The following is a 26,321-nucleotide window of genomic DNA, read 5'->3' on the forward strand; positions in this document are numbered from 1 at the left end:
TAGCTTGTGGAATGTTAAGAACTGCTGTTATGAATGAACAACTCAATATTTATGGATTATGCAGGATATAAAGGTGAACATTTGAACTGCTTCACATGATTCATCCTCACTGAACACTGTCAACTCCTAAATATTAAGAATCAGACTTAGGTTTCTTGTGAATAAAGCTAATAGGTTGTGCCCCTACCACTAACACTCATTGAAATTGTTAAAGCTCAAGTACAGCCTTATCCTATATCCTAAGAAACAGTAGTTTTTCTTTTCTTTTTTTTTTAAATTTATTTTAAAGACAAAATGCTACCTTTCGACAGTTGCTCTTTGGTCACTGCCAAAAGCTAGCAATCTAATTTTGTCAATAAAACTTACCTGGGCCAGCCTGGCCCACATGGCAAAACCCTGTCTCTACTAACAATACAAAAAATTAGCTATGTGTGGTGGCTCTCACCTGTAATCCCAGCTACTTGGGAGGTTGAGGCAGAAAAATCACTTGAACCCAGGAGTTGGAGACTGCAGTGAGCTGATAATGTACCACTGCATTCCAGCCTGGGTGGTAGAGTGAGACTGTCTCAAAAAAAAGAAAAAAGAAAAAACTTATCTGGGGTACAGTCTGCTTCTCTGTCCTCTCCATAGACCTAATATGATGTCCTGTACATTATAAGCACTCTGTGAAGATCTATTGAGTTGATTACAAAAATGTTGGTGTTTTGAAAAATTTCCCCCATCCACGCTTAGGAAATTTAGAGTTAAGAGCTGAATTTCCCACCAGTGATGCATTGCTGACCTAAAAGCCATCTTTTTACAACTCCAACATCATTAATCTTAGCATAATACTCTGTTTCTCAAAAGCCTTCTCTGAATCCCACTGCCCAGAGGATTAAGTCCAAATTCATCATACTGGTTAAGCCTGCCACAATTCTGCCCTTCTCTTGCTTCCTAACCTTTTCTGCAAAGACTCCCCAGGATGAACCCTTGATTCACTTTATCCAACAGATGATGTTTATTCCCTCCATGGCTTGTGCAATTAATTATCGCAGGAAAGACCTTCCCACTCCATCCCCTCAGTGAATCCTGCTACACTTCCATCAGGGCCCAACTGAAGCCCACCTCTGTGAGCTGTGTCAATTTTCCCGTGAGAATCTTTTTGGGCACTCACAATTTGCACACTTTTTCACTGCCTCATCCTCTTCTCTGTATGTCATTCTAGACATTCAAAGGGCATGGGCCAAGTCTGATACTGCTTTTTCTCCCACATAGCCTTTCAGGCATATTAGATGATTAGGTGCTCACAAACACTTGTTGAATACATTGTTTACATGTGACTGCAGGGTTTTTAAACCAGATAATTTTAAGATATTCAAGCTTTTACCTGACTGGGATATAAAGCTAAATCTCTGGGCCTCCTATCTAAAAACAATTAGTTTAAAAAAACAATAAAATGTCATGTATTTTTTCTATCAAACAATTTTAATTCTGTAACTTAAATCTTACAGAACTGTCTTCCTACCCCCATTTCCACAACCACATCTTACATCAACCACAATTGAAAGTGACTTTTACTCCTAAAATTTTGCTTCCATCAGTCAAAGGTTCGCATTAACATTCTCCAGTGCACCGCCATTGTTCTAACACTTTGAGGCTAGAGCCCAAGGGCAGAGTGGTGAGAACAAGGAAGTTCTCCCTTTCCAGAAGTCAGGAAACCACTCTCAGCTACCCTTTCGGGCAACAGGAAGTTGACGCAAGGACAGGAAATAATGATTTTCAGCTGTACAAGGAATAGGCCTCTTCAGAGATTTTTGTTTTTAAGAATTACCCAGAATGGCTCTAAGATTTAACAGTGGAAGAGAATGATATTTTTAAAAAGGTCTGATGAACCTCAAAGACAGTCCACTTTTAAAAATACTGTTGGTTGGCGCTTTCCTTAAACAATCAGGTTTAAAGAAAAACAGGTTATAGACCTGGCAGCCAACACCCGGCAGCCAACACTCCGGCCACTTGAAGGTCATTCTTTGTTCTGAAAATCAACATCAACTACCAGCCCAGTGACATACTAGCTGCTGAAAGAGTGCCACACAAAGAACAAGGTACTATTTCACAGTTAATAGAGTTCACATCCAAAAAGGGGCAAACAGCTGAATGAATACTGGAGCTAAATAATCCTGGGACCAAGCAAGGATACCACAGGGCTTTCAGGTAAGCAGAAAAAAAGTCTCATAGGCTGAGAGAACGTCAGAGCAGCACTGAACCTTAGACACCATCCTGTCCATTCCTCATTTTATAGTAAGGCTCAAAGAAGTAAAACAATTGGTCCAAGGCCAGAGAGTCCGTCCCAAAACTCAGGTCATTCACCTCAAGGGAAGGAGCACCTAAGCATTACTTTCCCTGCAGTTTAGTGAGTCATGCCCAGGTCAACAGAGACCCACTCACATTAACACCAGCAGAAAGCCAAGGCTACCCCTGCCCCACCCACAGGAGTGGGGAAAAAGAACATCTGAACAGTCCTATTAAAAGTCAGTCTTTTTAGACTTCTCAAAGAGAAAAAAGAGCCATTAAAGATCTCAGTCTTAAGATAACCAGACTATTTTTCTTACTTTTCTTGCAGTTCCACTTAGTAACCAATGCATTTTACATTCTAATAACTACTGTCAAAACAGGATTAAAAACCTGAAACAGCACCCTCAGACTTGCTGGATTATCCCAGCTATATATTCTCCCAAAGAATAAATGAAAACCCACATTTTGAAAATGTTGTCAAAGCGGTACTAGAAAGCAAATCAAATGATCCAATATTCGGTTTAACTTTCTCTTCTCTCTCTCCAATCCATTCTCCACCCAGTAGCCAATGTGTTCAAAATATACATCTGATCAGGTCACATTCCTGCCTAAAACTCTGCAATAGCTTCCTCTCAAGGTCACTTTTGATTAAGACCAAAACTTCTGGACCTCAGTCCAATGGCTCCTCCCACCAACTCAGCTGCCTCTCCTGAGCGCTTCCATAGCCATGTGCACTGCAGCAACACTGTCAGTTCCTCCAGTGAGGCCAGCTCCTTCCTACCCTAAGATGTGACACAGCTTTCCCCATTCCTGGAACACTGTTCTCTCTTTACCCACTCTGATCCTGATTTTATCCCCTCATCTTCTTTTCCTTCTAGATATCAACATAATTATTCCTGTCTTCTCAAGAAAGCCTTTCCTGACCACTGTTACCCACCTTCCTGGCATGAGCAGCCCTCCTTTACAGCACTTACTGTCATTAGAATATATTATTTTTGTGATTCTTTGATGAATGCCTGCATCCTGCAGTCAGTCATAAGGCCCAAGAAGGTGGCAACCATATTTGTTCTTCCTCACCACTGTACCTACAGTACCTAGCAGATAAATATTTATTGAATCACTAATTTAATTAAAGAAGAAACAAACAGATGATGGGCCTAAAAGGGAGAGCGTTTAGGAAGCACAGAAAGATTAAGGGAAGGTTTAATCCCTTCTTAGCCAGGCTTTCAGCATTTCAGACAGATACATGTAGAGTACTTTCACAAAGGGAATGGTGGAAAAAAGCGGATCTTTAATAAAATGCTAAGAAAATAAAACCAAGACGATTAATACATACATTAGCCTTTTAATTTAAAAAGAAAAAGCTACTCATTTTTCAATCAACTTTTTAATACTACTTAAAAGTTGCAGTGATTCTTAGTACACTTGAGGATTACCTCAGCAACAGGCAGGTCACTACCCACCAAAACCAGAACCATTCCCACCAAAAAATGGTTACATTTTTCTCTGCCTAAAAGTTTCTTTGCATATTCTTTGCAATGGTAACTTAGAAGCCCTAGACCAGCACTATCCAATAGAAATATAATGTAAGTCACAATTTTGTAGTAATCACATTAAAAAAGTAAAAAGAAACAAAAGAAACTAATTTCAATAATACGTTCTCTTTTTTTTAACTTTAAAAAAAGAAAATAGGGACAGGATCTTGCTGTGTTGCCCAGGCTGCTCTCAAACTCCTGGCTCAAGTGATCCTCCTGCCTCAGTCTCTTAAAGTGCTGGGATTATAGGCATGAGCCACCACACCTGGCCTACTATATTCTTAATACAAAATATGTAGTATATTATCACTTCTACATGGAATCAATATATTTAAAAATATTAACAAAATATTTTACATTTCTCTTATTTGCATTTAGAAATCCCCTGTGTATTTTTCACCTCCAAACTATCTCATTGTACTAGCTGTATGTGGCTAAGTGGCTACCACAGTGATAGAAGAGCCCCACACCATCCACACTTCTGATAAACTATTTGCTCTCTTCCTTTAAAAAACTTGCAGAAAAAGCTTTTAATGTTCCCTACACCAGGCAAAGCAACAATGGAAAGCGGATTATATATTCACTACAAATGACTGAAAAATAAAGAAACCAATGGTTGCATGTACATTAGTATAATTATACCTTCTTAATTCGTTCATGACTTTAAAAGCTTTCTTCATATGCCAAGGATTCACTGTCACTGGGCAGTGTTTTTCGGTATTATCATCTTTTGAATCGAGAGGCTTCTGATGACCCTGCTTTGTGCATCTGTACATAAAATAAAAGAACAAAAACAGAAAAAGATCTTATTAAAGATCATTTAGTTCAGCTTATCAAGCTACAAGAGATACAATGAATGTCTCCTTCCCCTATGTACAGAATATCCCAATGTAAGGTTAAGACAATGCAGAACACTTCCTGAGGGATGCTACAGTTTCGATTAAAAAGTTCATAATTACCTCCCTGGTGTCAAAGTTCTGTCAAGGATAAACACAGAATATTCAGCAAAAGTGGCGTAGCAGATATCTCCAAATAAAACTGTTGAGAAATAATCATCTCCATTGGAAATTAATTTGCTTTTACAACGTTTTATAGTCACGTTATTAACAAACCAAGACAGAACAGGATCATATTTTACGCAAACTTCAGAAACTGAGAATCTGGTTTAAATTTTGCTCTCCACCTGCCAGGATATATTTACCCTATAGATTTTGGACCTACACTAACAAGAGATTAGTCATGTTAGTTAAAAGTTATTGAGTATTTACCATATGGCAGCCACTGTGCTGAGTAGTTTACTTTTATTATTTAGTTAATCCTCAAAACAACTCTCTGAGCAAATTACTATTATTATCTCCATTTAACAGATAAAGAGAATAGTCTGAGTAACTTGGTAAATAGTAGGGCTGGGTAAGAGTATGGCCCGTCTGATTCTCCATCTTGTTCTTTTCACTAATGTTTCAATACCATTTCCTACACTGAACAATGAATATTTAAAGTTACATTTTTAAGCACACAAGGCTATACTAGCATTGATACACGAATTATTCTTTCAAGACTTAGGACCAAAAAATCAACCAAAAAAATCAGGGTCCCATGAGGGGTGTGGGGCAGAGAATTAACTGCAAATTAATAGAAACGGGAGAAATTTTTGAAGTAATGGTTATAAAACTTTATAAATTTAATAAAAATCATTGGATTGCACAATTATAATGGGTAGATTTATGGTATGTAAATTATACCTCAATGAAGCTATTACAAAAAATCAGGGCACCAATTTTTTAATCAGTCTTGAAAAATGAAGTCTAAAAATATCATACTTGTATATATATCAAAGAACAAACAAACATCATTAATTGCCGCACTTCTCTTCCTTTCCTGATCCATTTCTAAAAGGATGATTCATTTTTAAACATTATCGTTCATTAATTCATTCAGCAATTTTTTTTTCGTGCCAACCATGTACCAAGCACTATTCTTATGGCACCTGGAATACATCAGTGAGTAAAACAAAGATCCCTCTCCTCACAGAGCTTGGAGTCTGGAGGGGGGAAAGGGGAAAACAACACAAGCCAGGGAAGCAACCAGCATGTTAGGAACTGGTGTTACGGAAATAGAAAAAGCAGGGCAAGGTAAGAGAGTGAGAAATGTGGGGATGGTGGAGGGGTGCAATCTGCAGTAAATAGGGTGCTCAGGGAAGGCCTAGTTGTGAACTGAGATTTGAACAAAAGACTAGAGGGTGTGGAAACATCCATTTGGAAGTAATACCTACAGCAAAGGCCAATATGTGCCTGGTATGTTCCAGAAACTGTGACCCATGTAGCTTGAGCAAAAGGCTGGGGCTGAGCAGGGGAAGGGAATGCAGATCATGTAGGGCCTTTTAGGATACCCAAAGACCTTTTACTCTGAGTGAAATGAGGTGACACTGCAAAAGAGCGACACAATCCAACATATGCTTTCCAAAGACCACTTTGGCTGCTGGTTGAGAACAGTCTACACAGGTCAAAAGTTAAAAGGGGGCAGCTATTTAAAAGGATATTATAGTAATTCAGTAAGAGATGACTGTGGCTTAGGGAGAGTGGTAGCAGTGGAGGTGATGAAAACTGGCTGGGTTCTGGACATTTTGAAGACACAGTCAACAAGATATGTTGACACAACCATATGACATGTCAAGGAAAGTCAGAATGACTCCAAGTCTTTTGGCCTGAACAAGAGGAAGGACTGAGTTTCTGTTCACTGAGCAGGGGAAGGCTTCAGGTGGAGACTGTTTGGGATAGGAAGATCAAGAGCTGTTCTTATACATACTAGTTTTGAAATATCAAACACTCAAGTGAAGGCATCAAATCATCAGATAAATACAGGAGTCTAGAGTTGAAGAGAAAAGTTTAGCTGGAAGCAGAAATGTGGGAATCACTGGTTACATGGATGGCACATGATATCACAAAACAGGTACTCAACATTAAGATAACCTCTAAAATTAACCAAACCTTAAGCCCCAGAATCAGCACTAGTTGAAGCACCTGACTCTCTGAGGAATTGCCTACTACAAGTGAACATCAGTTCTACTTCCTCACCACTTGAGACTTTTCAAGGGGCCTAACAAATGAATGAGCACAAGACTCTGCCTCCAGAGGGAAAGCCCACAGCTGGAGTGGGAAAATAAGGAGGTGCTGCTCCACTCCCTAGGGCCTCTTGAAGGTGTATGTGTGAAGAATTAGTTACACTTAGTCGAAGAAAGGAAAAGCATTGGTAAGCCTAGAAGCCAAAAAGAAGGAAGAACCTTCACATCTAGAGGGAGAGGACTGAGGAAACACTTTATAATTTAAGACAGATACTGTCATTCTACTTAACAAAGGAAACAGTAGGAAACCAGAGAAAGGGGAAACTGCATAGATATATGCAACCCATGCAAACTTCCTGACCATGTGACACTGAATGTCCATATACTATAGCAAGGTAACACTTATTCTATATCTGCTTCCAGTTTAATAATTTAGAAGGTGACACAAAGGAATAATGGTATGCTGAGGATCAGCAAAACTATCATAAAAGAATTTTTCAACGCTGAAGTAGAAGCAAAAGGAACTCTGCCCCAGAAAGAATGTCATTGTTTAAGAATCAGGAGTGTTTGTATTTGCTTAAGAACTTAGGAATTTAAAATCCCTGCATTGGAGAAGTCACTTTAAGATGGCTGCCATACAACAATCAATGCCCATATTGGTGCTCTCTTAAACCTATTTTCAGCTCCTGCTTTTTTGATGTACTACAGAAACTCTACAAAGAAGACTTTATTCAAAGGCTTAAAGGAATAAGAAAAAATACTGAATTTTCTTAAGTGTTCTCTATACTGAGAGCCTCTTACAAATACATCACCCCTTCTGCACACGTCTATTTTCAAAACTAATGCCCTTTCCATAATTTTCCACTCCCCCTATGTGGCTTTGTGTTAGATGGCTTCTTATTCAGAAGCAGAAAAGAAAACGATGCATAATGTCCAAAATTATAGATGAGGGAAATGTACTAGGAACAACCAGTTAAGTGAGAGGTTAAGTGAGAGGTAAAGGTTTTGCCCTTTAGGTCATGCCACATTAAATCCAGAATTATACCTTTGCCCTGCTTCCCTTCTGAAGCAAAGTGCAGCCTTTTCCAGAAAAAGCTTCTAATTCTGAAAACTGTCTTCTTTAAAATATGTGAAGAAGGTATTTTTTTCAAGTTCCTTTCACCTTTAAGTCTTTCCTCAACTGTTACAGTCCTCAAGTAGTCTTGCAATTATCCAATAGCCTATTGTTATCAACACATACTCTAAAAATAGTTGGTTTCACAGGGTTTGAATCCCAGTGTACTGCTATGTTTTGTGATAGATATCCTAAAGCCTTCCTTCGGTGACTAACTTCTGCAAATTCCCAGCTTTGGAAAAGGTTGGCTTCTCAGATGAGGTGACTTTCTAACTCTGCCTAAGAATACACTAGTGATGACAGCTGAATTCCCAGAAAGGAAGAAAATAAAGACTCTAACACGGCATCTCCCTCAAATAGTCAAGATTTCCAAGCCAGGTAAAGGTTTAAGCCTACTGTAACAATTCTGAGAACACCACAGAAATGAGGTATAATTTCATTAGATATTTATTATTGGCTTTGGAATAATGGTTTTCAGTAGAGTGAAAGAGAAAGATCAGAATCACCCAAGCAGTTTTTGCAAGCCACAAATAATCACCCCTTCTCATATGAAGAGTCAGACAAGCCCTTTTTAAAATTAGGTATATGTATATGATGGCATCTCCAGGGGTAAAAAAGAAAAGGGTAAAGGCAGTAATGCATGATTTTTAAAAATAATAATAATAGGCCGGGTGCAGTGGCTCACGCCTGTAATCCCAGCACTTCGGGAGGCCGAGGCGGGTGGATCACAAGGTCAAGAAATCAAGACCAAGCCGGGCGCGGTGGCTCAAGCCTATAATCCCAGCACTTTGGGAGGCCGAAGCGGGTGGATCACGAGGTTGAGAGATCGAGACCATCCTGGTCAACGTGGTGAAACCCCGTCTCTACTTAAAATACAAAAAATTAGCTGGGCATGGTGGCACGTGCCTATAATCCCAGCTACTCAGGAGGCTGAGGCAGGAGAATTGCCTGAACCCAGGAGGCGGAGGTTGCGGTGAGCCGAGATCGCGCCATTGCACTTCAGCCTGGGTAACAAGAGCGAAACTCCGTAAAAAAAAAAAGAAAGAAAGAAAAAAGAAATCGAGACCATCCTGGTCAACATGGTGAAACCCCGTCTCTACTAAAAATACAAAAAATTAGCTGGGCATGGTAGCACGTGCCTATAATCCCAGCTACTCAGGAGGCTGAGGCAGGAGAATTGCCTGAACCCAGGAGGCGGAGGTTGCGGTGAGCCGAGATTGCGCCATTGCACTCCAGCCTGGGTAACGAGAGAAACTCCGTCTCAAAATAATAATAATAATAATAATAATAACACAAGTCATATAATATGCCCCACCACCAACTTATCTCCCACCCCAGAATCACCGCAGATTAAAAACAAATGCTTTAGAAAGTATGAATTGTTTTTATTTTTAGAGTTTTCTGGTAGAAAAAAAAATGCAACAATTCACGTGAATGATGCAGCTGCAAAGTTTAACAGGGGACCAAAGACATTTTCACATTTAGGACATAAATACTTGGCCCTTGGGTGGCCACCATCACTGTTCTCCCCTCTCCCTGTTCACCTCAAAAGGTACAAGACTCCTCTGCTTGCAATGAGTCACCCACTATTACTCACAAATGTCTGCCAAGTTCGCATCAGCAGCTGTTGTTTTCAAAGTCAACATCCATGCTGTACTGTTTTGAGGTTTCTCCATTAATTTATATTATTTCTTCTATTTCTCTTCTGTCTTCCCAGCTACATTTGCATTCAGAAGCAGGCATCTTATTAGCATTGCCCTCATAGACAAATCCAGGATATCAGAAGTAGAGAGTCAACCATAACTAATATTTTAACTAAAATTTGTTACATCATTCTATAGTTTCTCAACAAAATACTCTCACATCCTTCAAACAAATAACCACTATATTACTTGGAGGCTGTGAAGGTAGAAGACATTCTCAACTGGAAACACATTTGGGTCTATGGGAGGGTTGTAATTTCAATTTTTGCAATTAGCTAAGGCAAAGAGACACACTGCAAATTTTCAAGTGTCTGGAATTTAAAGTTTTATTAGGTATAGAACCAGTAGATTAACTAATCTACAAATATATGCTCATATTACCAAATAAATACAGCTTCTTAAAAATGTTAACATCTGCCCTATTGACAGGTAAGAACTTGGATTAGGTCTTCAGTATGTAGACCCTTAGAACTGAATATGAAGCATCTTGTGAGATAAAAACTTCTATTTTTTTCTTTTTTATTACTTATTTATCCAAGAAAAAAAAACTTCCGATCCTGCATCAAGTCACAGAATACCTTTCAGACAGTATCATAATAATGCCACTGAATACTTTAAATATATATGTATTGTTAAAAATTATTTTTCCAATTTTCTAGAGCTGAAAAGGAAACATCTAGAAAAGTGTGAATTGCCAAACTTTACTAAAATATATTAGCAGTTAAAAACCAGTGCCCTGAACTCACTGAAGGGCAGAGGGAAATATTCAATAGCACCCTTTTTCTCCCTGCAGAACTCGGTCGTGCGGCTTTATGTTAAGCGTGTGGGGAAGCACTGGCAGGAGGAGGAGGTTGGGATGTCTGAGGTGGAGAGGTTGATGGAAGTTGGAGTATAATTGCTCTCTGATAGTAGAACAATAGAGCTGTAAAAAGCTCTGCTTTAGTTCAACTCAGCTTTCTCTCCCTCTTTCCCTCCCACCTACATGACAAACAGAACACAATCAGGCACTTTTTGTCTCTAAGGGACCAGGGCAAAAGCATGTCTTATGCAAGATCAATCTCCTAAGGAATACTTTGTAAACAACTAACAAAGCATTGTCAGAGTGGGATATTTGTGAGGTGCTAAAATAGGGAAAAGGAGGTTGATAATACATTTCAAACATTTCCATTTCTTTTATCACTTATATTTCTGCCGTTTCTTTTGCCCCTCTTCCTAGTATTGCCATCACTTGATTGGTAAGGGGGAGGCAATATGACTCGGCAATTCAGTTGACTGGGCTATATTTTCTAGCACTTGAATGAAGAGGTACTAGGTGAGGACCAGCATCAGAAGGAAGCCCTAAATTGTAGTTCTGTCTATGCCAAGTACTAAACAAGCAACCTTGGATTAGTCATTAGCCTCTCTGGGCTTCAGACTACTCATAAAATTTATTTCACAAATATGTCTGATGTGAAATGTAATATGAAAGTCAAAAATAATAATATCTTTCCTACTTATCTTAGGGAGCTTTATAGGGACTAGGCACCATATGAATATAAACAAAGTTTAGAAGAAAATTGTTGAGTTTAGGTGCTAAACTGAATATGCAAATATATTTTTGTGGCTCTTATGGTCCTTCATTTTTAATTGCAACATTCAATTCAAATAATAGCAATACTCAAAATGGCCAAAGTTAATAAATTAAGTATTTGTTTTAAGTGCTCCCTAGATGCCCACTGCATGCCTTTGTACTAAGAAGGGTGAGAAACATTAGAAAGGCTGAACTGAGATCTTCCTCCAGTTACCATCTAAATGGGAAGATACATGGGAAACCACCAAGGAATGGGACAAGTCAGTACACAGGTGCTGTGACCAACACTATAGGAATGTAACGATGAGCTGGAGTGAGTTGGAGTAAAGAGGAAAGACTGTGAAGGAGACGAAGCTCCAATGGGACCTTGGAGGAACTCAGGTTGCAACTGGGGAGAGAAGGAGAGAAGCATAGGAAAAGGCTGGAGAATCCTGGCTTGTGGACACGGCGGAATTTAAAAGCACATGATGATCTTGGACATGACGGAAGGCTGTGCCTGCCTGAGTCTCTGGTTTTGATAAGTCACTTCACAAGACTAAGATGTTGGAGACTTAAAACAGTATGTGGACTGAAGAGTGAGGAGAGAATACACAGAGCTCAACATGAGACCAGTGAAAAAATTCAGGTGTCAAGTAATGAAATCTATTCATCAAAAAAGTAGCAGCCAGAATAGACACTTGAAACCAGGACTACAGTTCCTAGGGACTGATAAGATATGGGAGATGAAGAAAGAGAGAGAAATCAAAGACTATTCCAATGTTTTGGTTATCAGGGACCAGAAGAATGGTTATCCCACTGAATAAGTGGAAATGTTATAAAAAGAAGTCAGTTTGTGAACAAACATCTGTTTTGGATATGTTGAGTTTAGAGGTATGAGCTAAGAGTAGAGACGTGAGAAGTTCAAAATTCCACACCAAAGTACAGACCTAAAGCCCAGACTTAAGATATAAATGGAGCTATAACTTAGAGATTAACAGCTGATTGAAAAGAACTGGCCGAGGCCTACTTCTGTGAGGAAATACTGCCCACAAACAGTGACAGAAGAGAAGCCATGCAAGACAGAAAAAAGTGATTCAACAGTGAGATTAGAATCCCAGTTTTTCTAATACTTGATGAGCTTGAGAAAGTAACTTAAACTCTACTTCTTCAGATGACAAATAAGACACCTATCAATATAATATTGTTGACAAGATTGAAATAAAGTTATAAAGTATGCAAATAACATTTAGCAACCTAAAAACCAGAGAAGGAAAACAAGAAAAAGTGCTGTCATAAAATGCAGGGATTGTTTTTCAAGGTAAAATCAGGGAATGGAACTGATTAAAGAAATATTTTAGCAAATGCCAATATCTGAAATGTAAGAAAGTACAGTGCATAACACACAAAAACTATACTGACCCACTCACTGCAGCAATTATCTCATCAGGAGAATTCAAGAATGCCTTTCCGCTTGCTATTCTCTCCACCAGGAACGCCATTCCCCCTCTGGATTGTGCTAAAATATCACCTCGTCAAAGACACACTGATCCTAGTTGAACTATTATTCTTATTATTCTCTACCCTTTTATCCTGCTTCATTTTTATTTATTGTACTTACTACTAACAATATTACATATTCACTTGCTATTACTTTTAATCATAGGAAAAGGAACTTTGTTTTCTGAAAAATACCCAAAATCTGGCCATAATAGGCACTCAATAAATATAAATTAAAATCTCAAACTGCCTCATTATAAACAGTAAATGCATTTGGATTTGGTAGAGCACTACAGAAATGCAATTGAAAATGTATTTCCTTCTCTGGATCATCTTGAAAAAACCTGCCTGATCTTAAGAAAGAAGTTCAATGGTTTTCATAAGTACTCCTAGTGTAAATCCATAACAGCCATAGATGAGTAAATTTACAGTCATCTTCCGAAAAGCACATTTACTTAATATTTATTGAATGCCTACCATGTGCATCAGAAACAAAAGATTTGGGGCATTTTGCAGGGAGTAGGTAGAGTGATTTCCCAGTATCAGAAATTTTTTAAACTACTACATAAATGCTACCCATTTCCAGAATTCACTTCTCAAGTTCCCAAATGCACTTCAAAGTTGTCCCTATATGCAACACCTCCTTCAACACACATTGATCCACGTCTTCTTCACCATTAATTTGTTTGTATGCCATTATTCTCCTAAATATTTTAAACATCTTTATCACTGGGGAGATTCTCCTGTGATATGAGAGATGCCCAATGTACATTTAATTAAACAAAAATAAGAATACACACCAATGCCCTATAACAGACAAACAAATGAATACTGGGGTAACCCGTAGCAAGGTTCCAAATTCATAGCAATTGAATCTTAGAAAGAACATTAAAGATCATCTGGTTCAGTGGACTGCAAATGTCAGGCTTCACTGAACTTTTTACTGCTCTATGACAAAATGAGGACAATGTAATAAGTTTTCATAAAGCTAAATTCTTTTAATTTAAAAAATTTAGTCAGATTACATCCTTATATTTGAAGAAGGATGTTAAAATGTTTTTTTCTGTCATAAAAAGATGGTGATAGTTGATCATTGTTGTTTCATAGATAACTATTTTACTTGGCAAAACAAAAAACTCAGCAATTCTCTGCTAGACATTTTTTTTTTTTTTTTAATTTTACAGGTCAGTGAAATTCAAAAATGTGAGAACCTCTGTTCTAATCCAACCAATCTTCTGCTGCCTAAATGCCTTAGAACACAGTCAACAAGTTGTTTGTCTGCCTATGCATGAACACCTCTGATGACAAATCTCTAGTGATGTGGAATCATCAATTGAAAAAAGGGTATGGTTATATCCGAGGGATGTTTGCTTCGTTTTGTTAAAAAAAAATCAAGGCTTATAGAGAGTAAGCCAACTTGTGAAAATGGAGCCAGTAAAGAAAACAAGTGCTAAGAAAACTGATCAGTAAGAGAAGATCGAAGGGATGCATTCAGGCCTATACCTTACAGTCTTCCTTCAACTTACTGTGAAAATCTTTACACAAATAACTATAAAAGCCAGACTGTCAAATACATTCCTGAGGTCAGGCTGGTCAATTTACATTTCCTTTTGCACATCTCAGTTTACCATCTGAAATTCCTTTACTAATCTACATCTAAAATGCATCTGTCAATTTACTACCTGAAATTCCTTTACTAATCTACGTCTAATTTTTCAGTACACATCTTTAAGGTTTGAGCAGAAGCAAATGTAACACAGTCTCAGTATCACCCAAACCCCAAAATGCAACAGAATCTAAATGCCACAGACTCAAGGTTGCAAAAAACAATAAGCAGAAATACATAATCCAATGACACTTTTTAATTATATGAGAATTTAAAAAGATGAGAAGTCAAAGGCAAGGAACAGAAAAAGCACAAGAGATCAAAAGCTAATTCCAAGGAGTCCATCCTGAAGGAAACAGGAAGGTGGGTACAGTTGCCTGATAGCCCTCCAAGACAATGTGCCAACAGGCCAATGGAGTACGAGGTGGGATCTGAGAGCAATGCAAATCTTGACGTTAAAAGAGAAGCATAAGCAAAAGCACCACGCACAGTGCCAGGCAGAGACAGGCATTCAAATATCTGCAGATTGAATGAATTAATAAACAGACACTTAACCCAAAGATAATCTGGGGCCCTGCTTCCAACCACACCATCTAAGGTACTTTAAGTCCAGGTCAAACATCTTTCTTTGCCTTAAAGCTTAGGCTAAAAATCTAACTTTATGAAAAGCTGAGTCTTCCTAATAGTTTCCACTGGCCTCTGTCCTAGGCCAGCTCTGGCAGTGAGGCCCAGTAAAGTTCCTTCCTAAAGACACTGCCTGTATGTCTCAAATCTAGCACACGTGATCCATAGTGGAGGGGTGTTAACAGGAGTAGAGGCAAACAGGCCAAGGGGTGGCAAGGAAAAAATCGAATTCTGATCCACAAAAAGGCAAATAATGAGTTTTAGAATTAGGGTTAATCCTGGATAGAACCAAATGAAAATAAAAACCCATTTGTATTCATAATTAAATAGAACCAATAGAAAAGTCTCACCAACTTTAGCCACCCATGATTAAAAGGAGTTTTAACAATTCTTCCATCCATGCTGGCATTCCAAGTTTTCCATTATTATCTCAGCCTCTCATCGTTCCAGCACTATTGATGGAATCTCAATACCAAAAAAATGGTGCTGGTCTTCAAAATTACGATTAGCTGATCTACCCTAGAGTCAGTTTGTGTTTGCATGCATACAACAATTTCATTTCTTATTATTTCAATTTAAATAGTCTGCGTCTCTATCCCTTTCCACCAGAGCCTGCCTGCTTTTTCCACATCCTTCTTTTCATCTGCATTCGAAGATTCCCTTGTTCTTTCCTTCAGTTCTCTCTGTTCCAAAAGTCAAAAGGAACTGCAAGAACTAATATATAGAAGGCAGGTTTATTACAGATAACATGCCTACATGTTACATATTACATACCATGTGTCGTCTAAATACAGCTAGCATATCCTGCCTCAAGTGCTTCTGAGCCTGGGCAGACCCCCATGTGTTCATTCTACTGATGTTAACCATTCACCATCATATTTCCTAGGGGTTCAAGTGCCTTCTTCCAGCCTGCTGAAGAACATGACTAAATCTCAGAGCCCTCAAAGTCACAGCTATCGAGAGGTGGCTAAGCCCTTGCTTCCGTCAGCCCAAGAGGGCCAATCCACGAGTCTTATCATCTACCCCTACATTTCCAGGACCTGTTCACTCAAGCTAAACATTCTGAAACACACCTTTAGAAATTGTCGTTCCAGAATCCCATTAGCTCTCCCAAAAGGGCTGAACATCAAAAAATTATTCAACCCAAGCCAAATATTCTTATTTTGGCTGGAATTCTGCCAAATAACCACAAGAGGCTGGTGTGGTACAATTGCCATGGAGTTGAAGCTTGCCAAATCTAACCGGAGAACGACAAGCCTCCATGAATAAGCTCTCATGAAAAGGTACACCGTTCTTCAGGATTAGGTTTGTCTCCGGATTAAAAAGTCAGATTCAAAGGACTCTTATTCCTTCCTAAGAGAAGAGGGAACCAAAATTGAAATTTTCAAAACTCCTGGGTATTTACAGTCCACTTTTACCAAGATGTTTTTAAAACTAAAATTAAAAAAAAAAAAACACAACAAAACCTTGTTCTGAATAATGCAATAACGTCTTCTACATGTTTCAGCTATTATTTCTAGAAAATAATTCTGTTGCCAGTCATCTTGAATGTACCAGAGTACCAAAGAAAAAAGACACCTGTGCCTGGCAGGTCGATACGCTACTAATTTGCCCGAGGTACTAAGGAAACAGAAGATGCTCTGATTTCTGGATAAAACGTTCTGCGTGCCAGGTAAAAGAGGTCACATGCCCTGAACGGCCGCCGCTCATTTTAGAGTGATGTAAAAGCTCCTCAGATATTAATTTTGTTAGAAATTCGGGGAATCAAGCAACCTAAGATCAATTCATTTAGACAGCAGGCGACTGGTACTTTCCAGTTTCCTTTCTTCAACGGACTCCGTGCATCCTAGCTTGATCCCCTAGAAAGGGGTGGGCAAGCTGGGCACCGGCTGCCCATGCATTTCAGGGAGGTACACACAGGACCGGCAGGGCCCCCCATGCACAGCCCCACCCCGAATCTTCTATCCGCCTGGCATGGGGAAGACCCTTCCCTAGAAATCCTGAGCAGCGTTTTAAGTCACCGCCTGGCGAAGCTGAGTTTCCGTGCGCGTCCGCTTTGGACTGCGGGCACCGCGCCTCGTCACGCCCCGCATCTCCCACCTCCCGCCGGCCCCGGCGGCTCGGGGCGGCCGTACCCCAAGCTGCGCCCGCGGCCGGCGACACGCGCCGCAGCGGCGCGCTTATCCGCAGCGGCACAGCCCGCCCGCCCGCCAGCTCACTCACGCGGGAGGCAGCGGCGGCGTCTCCATTGTGGCTCCTCTCGGGCTTCAGAACGCAGGCACCGACCGCCGCCGCCAGCACCATTCCAGCCGCGGACGCCGGCACTGCCCGCCCGCCAAGCCGCGTTCCATCCGCCCGCCCCGGAGGGGGCGCCGCGCTCGCCTCAGCGCGCGCCACCACCTGCGGCGGCGGCCCCCGCGGCCATGGCCCGCTCGGCCGGGCGCGCTCCGTCTACTGCGCTGCTCCCGCGCTCGCCCGAGTGCGGGGCGGCGGCGGCGGCTGCGGCGGCGGCGGGACGGGCGGGCGCGCGGGCTCGGCCACTTCCGGGTTCGGCCCCGGCCGGCGCTGACGCCGTGACGGGACGGCTATGCGGCCTCCCGCGGCGGCCGAAGACCCCTCCCTCGGCGCCTCCTCTTCCTCCTGCTGCTGCCGCCGCCGCCGCCGCTGCCGCCGCTGCCGTTTCTGTAGGCGGGCGGGCGCCAGCCGGGAGCGGGGCGGGCGTGCCCAGACGCGGGCCCGCAGGCCGGGACGCGGGCGGCGGCCGCCCACAGCGGGTCTGTGGATCACCGGGACGGGGGCGCTGGAAAATGGGAGCCGAGGGGGTTCTCGGTGCAGAGAAAGGGCGGCCGAACGCACGGCGTAATAACGCTCGGTATCCACTTACTGCTCTGCTTCGCGGGCGTCTGTACACGTTATTCTTTTCATTTGCGCCTATACCCAGGGAGATGGGAAGGGTAGGCATCACCAACCAGTTCCCTTACAGATGGTGGAACTGAGGCGAGAAGAAATGATTTGCCTGTCCAGTGTCCCAAGCAAGAAGCTGGGTCTCCCTCCAGTATGCTATCCATTCCTTGGACAAGTGAAGTGAGCACCTGCTAGGCAAGGTTTTAGTGCCGGGGATGCGACAGCAAAACCAAGACTGTTTGTGGAGCTGTCCATCTAGACGGGGTGGCAGAAACAAGCGATGCTTGCCAGCAAGGAACATGAGAATGAGGAGAGGGGAAGAGATTTTAGAAGGAGTGGTCAGTGAAGGCCTCTCAAAAGGTGTGAGTTAAACAGAGATGGAATAACGTGGGCTTTGAGTAATGCAAATAAATGCCCAGGGCGGAGGAAAGAGCAGCGTGGAGACTGCTAAGCAAGATCCTGCCTGCCTTGTTGAGGAACGGGAGGGAGAACAATGCAGCTGGTGGTTCTCCAAATATGCCCGCTGGAAGCAGTAGCACCTGCGAACTTGTTAGAGCTATGAACTCTCCAGTTCCACTTTAGACCTACTGAACCAGAAACTGGGGGTGGGTCCCGGCAGCCTGTGCTTTAACAAGCTCTCCAGGTGATGCTGGCTGGGGCCGCGAGGGTGGGAGACCCTCTAATGAAACAGAGTGAAGTCAGGAAGACAGCGGCAGGAATGGGTGTGGCGGGGAATAATCACAGATCACCCAGGCCTTGTAGGCCATGATAAAGGACTTGGCTTTAAATAAATGAGAAGCAATTAGAAAGTGGTAAGTAGCTTGATCTGATCACTAAAAGGATGACTTTTCTGGGATTTGTTTGAAAATATCCCAGAAAAAGCAGAAGTGAAAAGAAATGAATAGATGAAGATTTGTAAAATGTTAATTCTTGGTGGGGGGGGTGATCATTATTTATGTGTGTTTATGTATATGTTTTAAAAGTTCATAATAGGCTGGGCGCGGTGGCTCTCGCCTGTAATCCCAGCACTTTTTGGAAGGCAGACGCGGGCAGATCACTTGGGGTCAGGAGTTCAAGACCAGCCTGGCCAACATGGCGAAATCCTGTCTCTACTAAAAATACAAAATTTAGTCCTGCATGGTGGTGGGCGCCTGTAATCCCAGCTACTCAGGAGGCTGAGGCAGGAGACTCGCTTGAACCCAGGAGGTGGAGGTTGCAATGAGCTGAAATCACACCACTGCACTGCAGCCTGGGCGACAGAACAAGACTCCATCTGAAAATAAATAAAAGTTCATAATACAAAGTTTTGTTTTTTTTTTTTTTTTTTTTTTTTTTTAAGGTGACTGCTGTATGGGCAACATGAGGAGGGAGGCAAGAGACCAAGCAAGATTAGCTTAGCTGGGATGAAAAGTAAGGATGGCCTGGATTAGAGTCTGAATGATTGAGAGACATGGTCAGGTTCTGAATCTGTTTAGAAGATAAAGAACACAGGAACAGCTGATCGATTAGGGTATAAAAGAAAGATGGTCCTAAGGGTTTTGTTCAGAGTTCTGGGGAGAATGGAGTTGCCCTTTACAGGGATTCAGGAGATAGAGAAGAAACAAATAAGGGGGTGCGGGACGAAGATTGTATTTGTAAACTCTGATTTAGATAAGGTAAGTTTGAGATGTCTATTAAACATTCATGTGAAGATAGGTGTAGACAATTAGATATATGTATCTGGGGTAGATATAAATTTGGAAGTTGTTAGCATACAGATGGTATTGAAATCAACTAGATTATGTAGCTACAGAAAAGAAGTGGAACAAGAAGTAAGTCCTGGGGCACTCCAACATTAAAAAAGAAGAGGAGGAGGACCCAGCAAGGGAGATGATAAGGAACAGCCAGGAAAATAGAAAGAAATCTATGTAAAGTGTCTTGGTAGCCTAGTGAAATGTTCCAGAAAAAAAATTTAAAAACCTTAGTATGCTTTCGCATGAGCTAACTTCTCTGTATGATGGTTCTGTTCAGAGCCGTAATAAAACTTTCTACTTTACAACGCTGTTTTAAGAATTAAATGAAATAATTTACATAAAGTATATAGCACATAAATGTATAATGGAAGCACTTAATAAATGTTAGTTGCTGTTATTATTTCTGCAAATTTCTGTGGCCATCAGTCATACCTGACTCAGCAAGGAACTGGGTTAAGTCCTAGAGTGGAGATACTAACTTAGGTTTTACCAAACCTTTGACCTGGCTTCCTTCTGCATGCAAGCTCCGTGAGTAGGGCTGACTCATCAGCCATTTCAGGAACTCTTTTGAGGCAGGGGGTGGGGGGATTGGAGGTGGACTTTTCTATTGCTTTTGTATCTTCCCACCCAAAATATGTATACAAATGAATACTAAAAAATTAAGATGTGTTCATCTGACAACTTGGCACATATCTTCAAACCATAGCCCCTCTCACATCCTCCTCTGGGTTGGTTTTGTCTATCATAACTCTCTGCTTAAGGGGTCCGACTCATCTAGCATGCTAAATGTCAACCCAAACCTTTCTTTTTTCACAACCACCCCCATTTGTAGGCTTCACAAGCAGACTGAGAAAGTACATTACCCACATACAATTCAGCCTTCCTTGGAGTTAAATGTCACATCACAAGCTCTAGTCTCCCAGTGTGGTCACGTCAAGTAGATGTGAAGACAGTCCACAATCTTAATCCATATCTGTGCTCCAGACCCCATTCCCTGCAGAGAAGAGAAAGAGCAGAACCCAGACCCTGAAATCTAGATCAGGCTAAGATTTAATCCATTATCTCCACTAAAGATCTTGAAGCAATTTGAAAATATTAATCCACATTGAGTCTTCGTTGTTTTCTGAAAAGCCAGTGACAGAACTCTTGGCTTTCTAAGCAGACCTGCCTAAGATCAGCAGCAATTTATAAGGCCAACGTTTCCATTTTCATCTTTATGTGGCCAAGTAACCTCAGCCAGTTATAGCCTCCACCTTTAACCTTGTCTCTCCACTCCCAAGAGAAAGTAAACAAAAATGCTTGACAGGCTGAGCCCAAATCTAACGCTACAGTGGGGAAGAAACTTTTTAATACTTCTTCCTTTGACTCTCAGTTTCACTATCTTCTCAAGGAAAGGACACTAAGGATTAGGAGCAGCTATCCAAGGCCACCAAACTCTTCTTTTTCATTTCCCTTGACGTAAGGACTGACTGAACATGCAATGGTGTTGACCTCCCCTTGCTTAGGTTATTACCTCCCCCACCTTTTCATCATTCTTTAGCTGAGCCCTTTACACCCTCGGCAGAGGGATGAGATCTTACTAAAGTCCATCTGTCTGCTATACCGTTGAGATAGAACAATTCCTTAACCATATTAGTAATCCTAATCTAAAGCTAATGTAATAGAAATGTATCACTTGTAAAGAAAATGGAACCATGCAGATGAACAAGTCTGTGACAGTACCTGGTGGCAAAAATCTCTTAGATTGAGCTGAAATCAGATGTTGCAATAGAACTAATGACATGACATGGCAGGCACAAACACCTCTCATGGCAAGAATCTGGGAGCTGAGAATTGCTCCTGTAAAGAAAAGACTTAACTTCACTGAAGAATATAAAACTGTTAGATGCTATATTTGTAATTCCTTCCAGTGCAAAGATGGCAAGTATGAAAAGATTCACTCATTCAAAATTAGGTACTAAAGAAGATAAAGGCCTTCTAAAAAGTCTCATTTTCTATCCTAAAGACTTAGTTTAAGTTGCTTTACTAATTTTAAATTAGGGGTTTTGCTTTTAATATTTTGATTTAGAAGAAACTTATGCATAATGTGAAGCATTTCAAAATGTTCTTGTGATACTTTGCTGTTTAGCAAGTGGATTTGTCAATACATTAAGATATTTATTACAAGCTTTGTGGTGTCAAATGGGGTGATAGGAGTCTTGGGCTCCAGATCAATAGAAAATCTATAATTGATGGAGTCCTTTGTTTCCATGAATCCAATTTACTCTTCAAATGCTTGCCTCCCTGTTTTTGTAGTCTTTAATATACCAACTTTACTTCCAACACAGCACACTTCCCCATTATCCTATCTGAGCTTCCTGGACAAATGAATGCAAACTGTTTGCTGCAAAGTTTAATTGAAAATCTGTTGGAACTGGTACAGGAAGTATCCAAAAATAGATTTCACACTAATGTATATCAGGTAAGCAGTTTCTCTGTGCTTTTTTAAGAAAAGGAAATTTACTTAATCTATTTTTACTTGTATATAGCTTTATGGTATCTATTTATGTAGTCTGGTGATGTAATACCTCATTATAGAATTATCTAGGACTGAACATCTTTCTACACAGTCAGCAATGCTGGGGGGAAGAAAAAGCATGTAAAACTTCTTGATAAATTATGCAAAGCATTATTAGCTTGTTGTCATTCTATCTCAAATTATGCATCGGCACATAAACAAAAACTTCTCCCTACAGCTTCTGCCTGTCCATTACAGCTGACTGTTAATAGCACAGACCCTAAACAAAACTGTGAAATAAGTTTATTTTGGCGTTCTCATTTTTCCCATTTTGTTCTCTTTTTTTATGTCAGCATCAATACTTCTCTCACCTTTCACATCACCTACAGATCTCCAGTGTCCTCTCTTCATCCCTAATCAAAACCTAGAAATGATTAGACATCAGCCAGTGGAATGATTAGTGAACTACATTTTAAAACAAATGGCTTTTAGACATGGGGTAACCCCATACTTGTATTATTTGAGCTAAATAATATCTTTATACCCTCCTCCTATTCTCCATCCTAGAATGCGTTTCAATGTCATCTATATTATTTTAACCACAATATTATTTACAAGTTGTGATGTTTAAATGTGTCTTTCATTAATAGAGGTATTACTGGATAATACTGTGAAATGAATGCTTTACTTTGATAAGGGACAATGCAGAGGATAGGAGATAAAAAAAAAAAACATTCTTCTTAAACTCTAGACCTTTTGAGACCATACCTCAGAGAGTTTGTGTTATTTGTTCAAATTATTCACATGGTAATATAAAAAGATAAGTCTTGAATTTCCACATAAATCATAAAATTTGAGCTCAGCCCAAGTCTTGGAATTATTTTTGTAAGAAAGGGTCCTTTGCCAAGAAATCCTTTCTAGTTCTTAATCTGGTACTAGTCAGCTTCTGGATGCAGAGAAGCATGTTTAATGCAGGATATAAGTGGTTAGTCAATTCCTGAGGCATCCATATTTCTTCATTTTCCTTGTTAAGATCTTGGTAATAATCCAACCCAAGAAATAGAATTAAATCCAGGCTGCATATGTATGAGAACTATTCTTCATTGAACTAAAAATGAACTTGAGCTGCCATTTTGAAGTCTTTGTTAAAAGCCAACTAAAATTAAATCATGAGAAAAATATTCCAAGTCATATTTTCTGAGGCAAACTGATTCAAGCCAATCTTGATGGTGTTATATTTAGATATACATATCAACTTTTTTTCTATGTCACATACAGAAAATACCGACCACCCTATTTTAAATTGCAACTAGCACTCCCCCACTCCCTAAACTTCTTTTCTGATTTGTTTCTTCCCCGAGCACTTATCACAATTTGAACAACTCCGGGTTTTACTTATTTATTTCATGTATTGTCTGTTCTCTCCTTTGGAACGTAAGCTCTATGGAGGCATGAGCTGCTGTATCTCCAGGGCCTAGCAAAACACCTGGCACGTATTCAACAAATACTGTTGAATGAATGAACTGGCACCAACTAAAATGTTTACCTCCAGGAACACATATTCCAACTCAAAATTCAGGCAATGTGTATTTTAAATGCTACATCAGATAAATGCTACATCAGTCTATCAAATTTATTCTTTTTTACTTTTGGAAGCATATAAACAATGGTCCCCAGAAATAAAGAAGACACAGAGAAAGTTTATCTGATTTCAGTCAGTCAATCAGCCCACAAATTTATTGAATACCCTCTTTGTTGATTACAGTATTATAGGTGAGTCAGTCTGGGGCAGTAGTTAGGAATAATATGAAACTTAGGACAAGGATTCTCCCCGTAAGATCCTTGTAATCAACTTCAGTCATAAAAATAAATCCAAATTTTAAATAAAATTAATCATCCCAGCACTTTGTGAGGCTGAAGTGGGAGAACTGCTTGAACCCAGGAGTTCAAGACTGTAGTGAGCTATGATTGTGCCACTGCACTCTAGCCTGGTGACAGACTAAATAAACTAGGCCAGGTGCAGTGGCTCACCCCTGTAATTCCAGCACTTTGGGAGGCTGAGGCAGATGAATCACCTGAAGTCAGGAGTTCAAGACCAGCCTGGCCAACATGGTGAAACTCCGTATCTATTAAAAATATAGCCAGGCATAATGTTGGACACCTGTAATCCCAGCTCCTTGGGAGGCTGAGGCAGGAGAATAGCTTGAACCCAGGAGATAGAGGTTATAGTGAGCCAAGATGATGCCACTGCACTCCAGCCTGGTGACAGAGTGAGACTACATCTAAAAAAAATTTTTTAATGAAATAAAATGAATTAAACAAAAAATACTAGACAACAGAGTCTTCACAAGTAAGATAAACTCTGACTTGAGCACTTGAGAAGGAGAAAAGTACATAGTGGGAAAAGAGAATATGTTCAGCGGATAGTAAAGGAGGATTTCAGGCAAATAACCCCAAGAATGGAATATTAAGAAATAAAGCTAAGCTGTTAATGTTAAGATCAGACTGCATAAATCCTTTCAAGCTTTATGTGGAGTAAGCAGACAATTATTGGAGGAATGCATGTGTGTCCAGGTTGTAGAATAAAGAAATTCTACTTATAAGATTTTTAATCTGGCATTGCTTTACAAAATTGATGACAGCTGGGAGAGACTGGAAACAGGAAAATTAGTTGGCAAACTATTACAAGAGTTTATCTGTGGGCCGTGTACAGTGGCTCAGGCCTATAACCTCAGCAATTTGGGAGGCTGAGGTGGGCGGATCGCTTGAGGCCAAGATTTCAAGACCAGCCTGGCCAACATGGTAAAACCCTGTCTCTACGAAAACATAGAAAAATTTGCCTAGTGTGGTAGCACACGCCTGTAATCCCAGCTACTCAGGAGGCTGAAATATAAGAATCACTTGAGCCTGGGAAGCAGAGGTTGCAGTGAGCAGATATGGTGCCACTGCACTCCAGCCTTGGCAACAGAATGAGACTTCATCTCAAAAGAAAAAAAAAAAAGTTTATCCCTGGTATGATAAAAGCATGAAGCAGTGTACTTTAGCATAAATGAAAAGAAGCCAATTGGCAATGGTGGAATAAGCATGACTCAGTGACTAATTTGATATGGTGGGGGGCAAAGAAGACTAAGTAGCCTGAAAAATATGATAAAGCTGGTAGAAATAAGAAAGTCACATGGGTTAGATGATGATGTGTGTGGTTTTAGGCCTACAGAGTTTGCAGTAACCTCAAGATATCCCGGTAAAATGTCCAGCAGGAAGTTGTAGCTTAACCAGATCAAGGGTGCCTGGTACAAAGATAGACTCACTCTCATAAAGTTATTGGCCCCTGAAGAAACTGGTAATGCAGCTTTCTGTGGTCAACTATATATATTTTTTTTTTTTTTGAGACGGAGTTTTGCTCTTGTTACCCAGGCTGGAGTGCAATGGCACGATCTCGGCTCACCGCAACCTCCGCCTCCTGGGTTCAGGCAATTCTCCTGCCTCAGCCTCCTGAGTAGCTGGGATTATAGGCACGCACCACCATGCCCAGCTAATTTTTTGTATTTTTACAAAAATGGTGACGGGGTTTCACCATGTTGACCAGGTTGGTCTCGATCTCTCGACCTTGTGATCCACCCACCTCGGCCTCCCAAAGTGCTGGGATTACAGGTTTGAGCCACCGCGCCCGGCCTGTGGTCAACTATATTGTTCTTCACATTGCTCTGCACATTGGCTAGTATCCCAGTGCTGCTTTCTTGATTGCTAATTTTTAAAATATTTTAAAGCAAATAATACACGATTACATTCTTTTTTTTTCCCCCACTGGGAAGAAAATGATTACATTCTTATAGTAAAAATTCAAACCATAAAATGAAAGTTCTCATTGATATTTCCCTTAATCTCCTCAACAGAAGTAGCACATGTTAACAGTTTTAAGTGTATCTTTTCAAACATTTTTCTATGTAGTCATATACATATGCGGTACACATAGAAATAGGTGGGTGTGTATTTGTTTCACATAAGTGGAATCATGCTGTAGGTACCTTCAGCTCATTAGCAGCTGCTAAGGAAGACTTACTGCCAATTTGCTGTAGCTGTGGGAGACCCAGGCAGGAAGAGCTCAGCTGCCAGTTGCCAGTACATCCAGGAGTTAAAAGGATACAAATTTTACAAAAAAATGTGAACATTAGAAGGTTGACTAATGCATTAGGTTAAATAGTACAGTGTCAGGTGGGTACTGCATTG

At 40.5% G+C, this 26,321-nt stretch overlaps 1 protein-coding gene across 3 annotated transcripts in view; it reads right to left on the minus strand.

The window, feature by feature from the left end:
- Nucleotides 1-17,566, minus strand: part of KLHL2 (kelch like family member 2) — a 117,535-nt gene extending 99,969 nt beyond the window's left edge. For 2 of the 3 annotated variants that reach the window (XR_012516957.1, XM_039479196.2), the window contains exons 1-2: nt 17,184-17,296; nt 4,449-4,574 (exon numbers count right to left, since the gene is read on the minus strand). Coding sequence is in view for 2 of the 3 variants with exons in the window: in XM_039479196.2 (XP_039335130.1) it covers nt 4,449-4,574; nt 17,184-17,209 (152 nt within the window). In the remaining variant the exon portion in view is untranslated. Of the gene's footprint in view, nt 1-4,448; nt 4,575-17,183 lie in introns of all 3 variants that reach the window. The other variant, XM_039479194.2, reaches the window with a different exon arrangement.
- Nucleotides 17,567-26,321: the final 8,755 nt, after the last annotated feature.

Source organism: Saimiri boliviensis, chromosome 3 (genome assembly GCF_048565385.1).
Source record: "Saimiri boliviensis isolate mSaiBol1 chromosome 3, mSaiBol1.pri, whole genome shotgun sequence".
NCBI lineage: Eukaryota > Metazoa > Chordata > Mammalia > Primates > Cebidae > Saimiri > Saimiri boliviensis.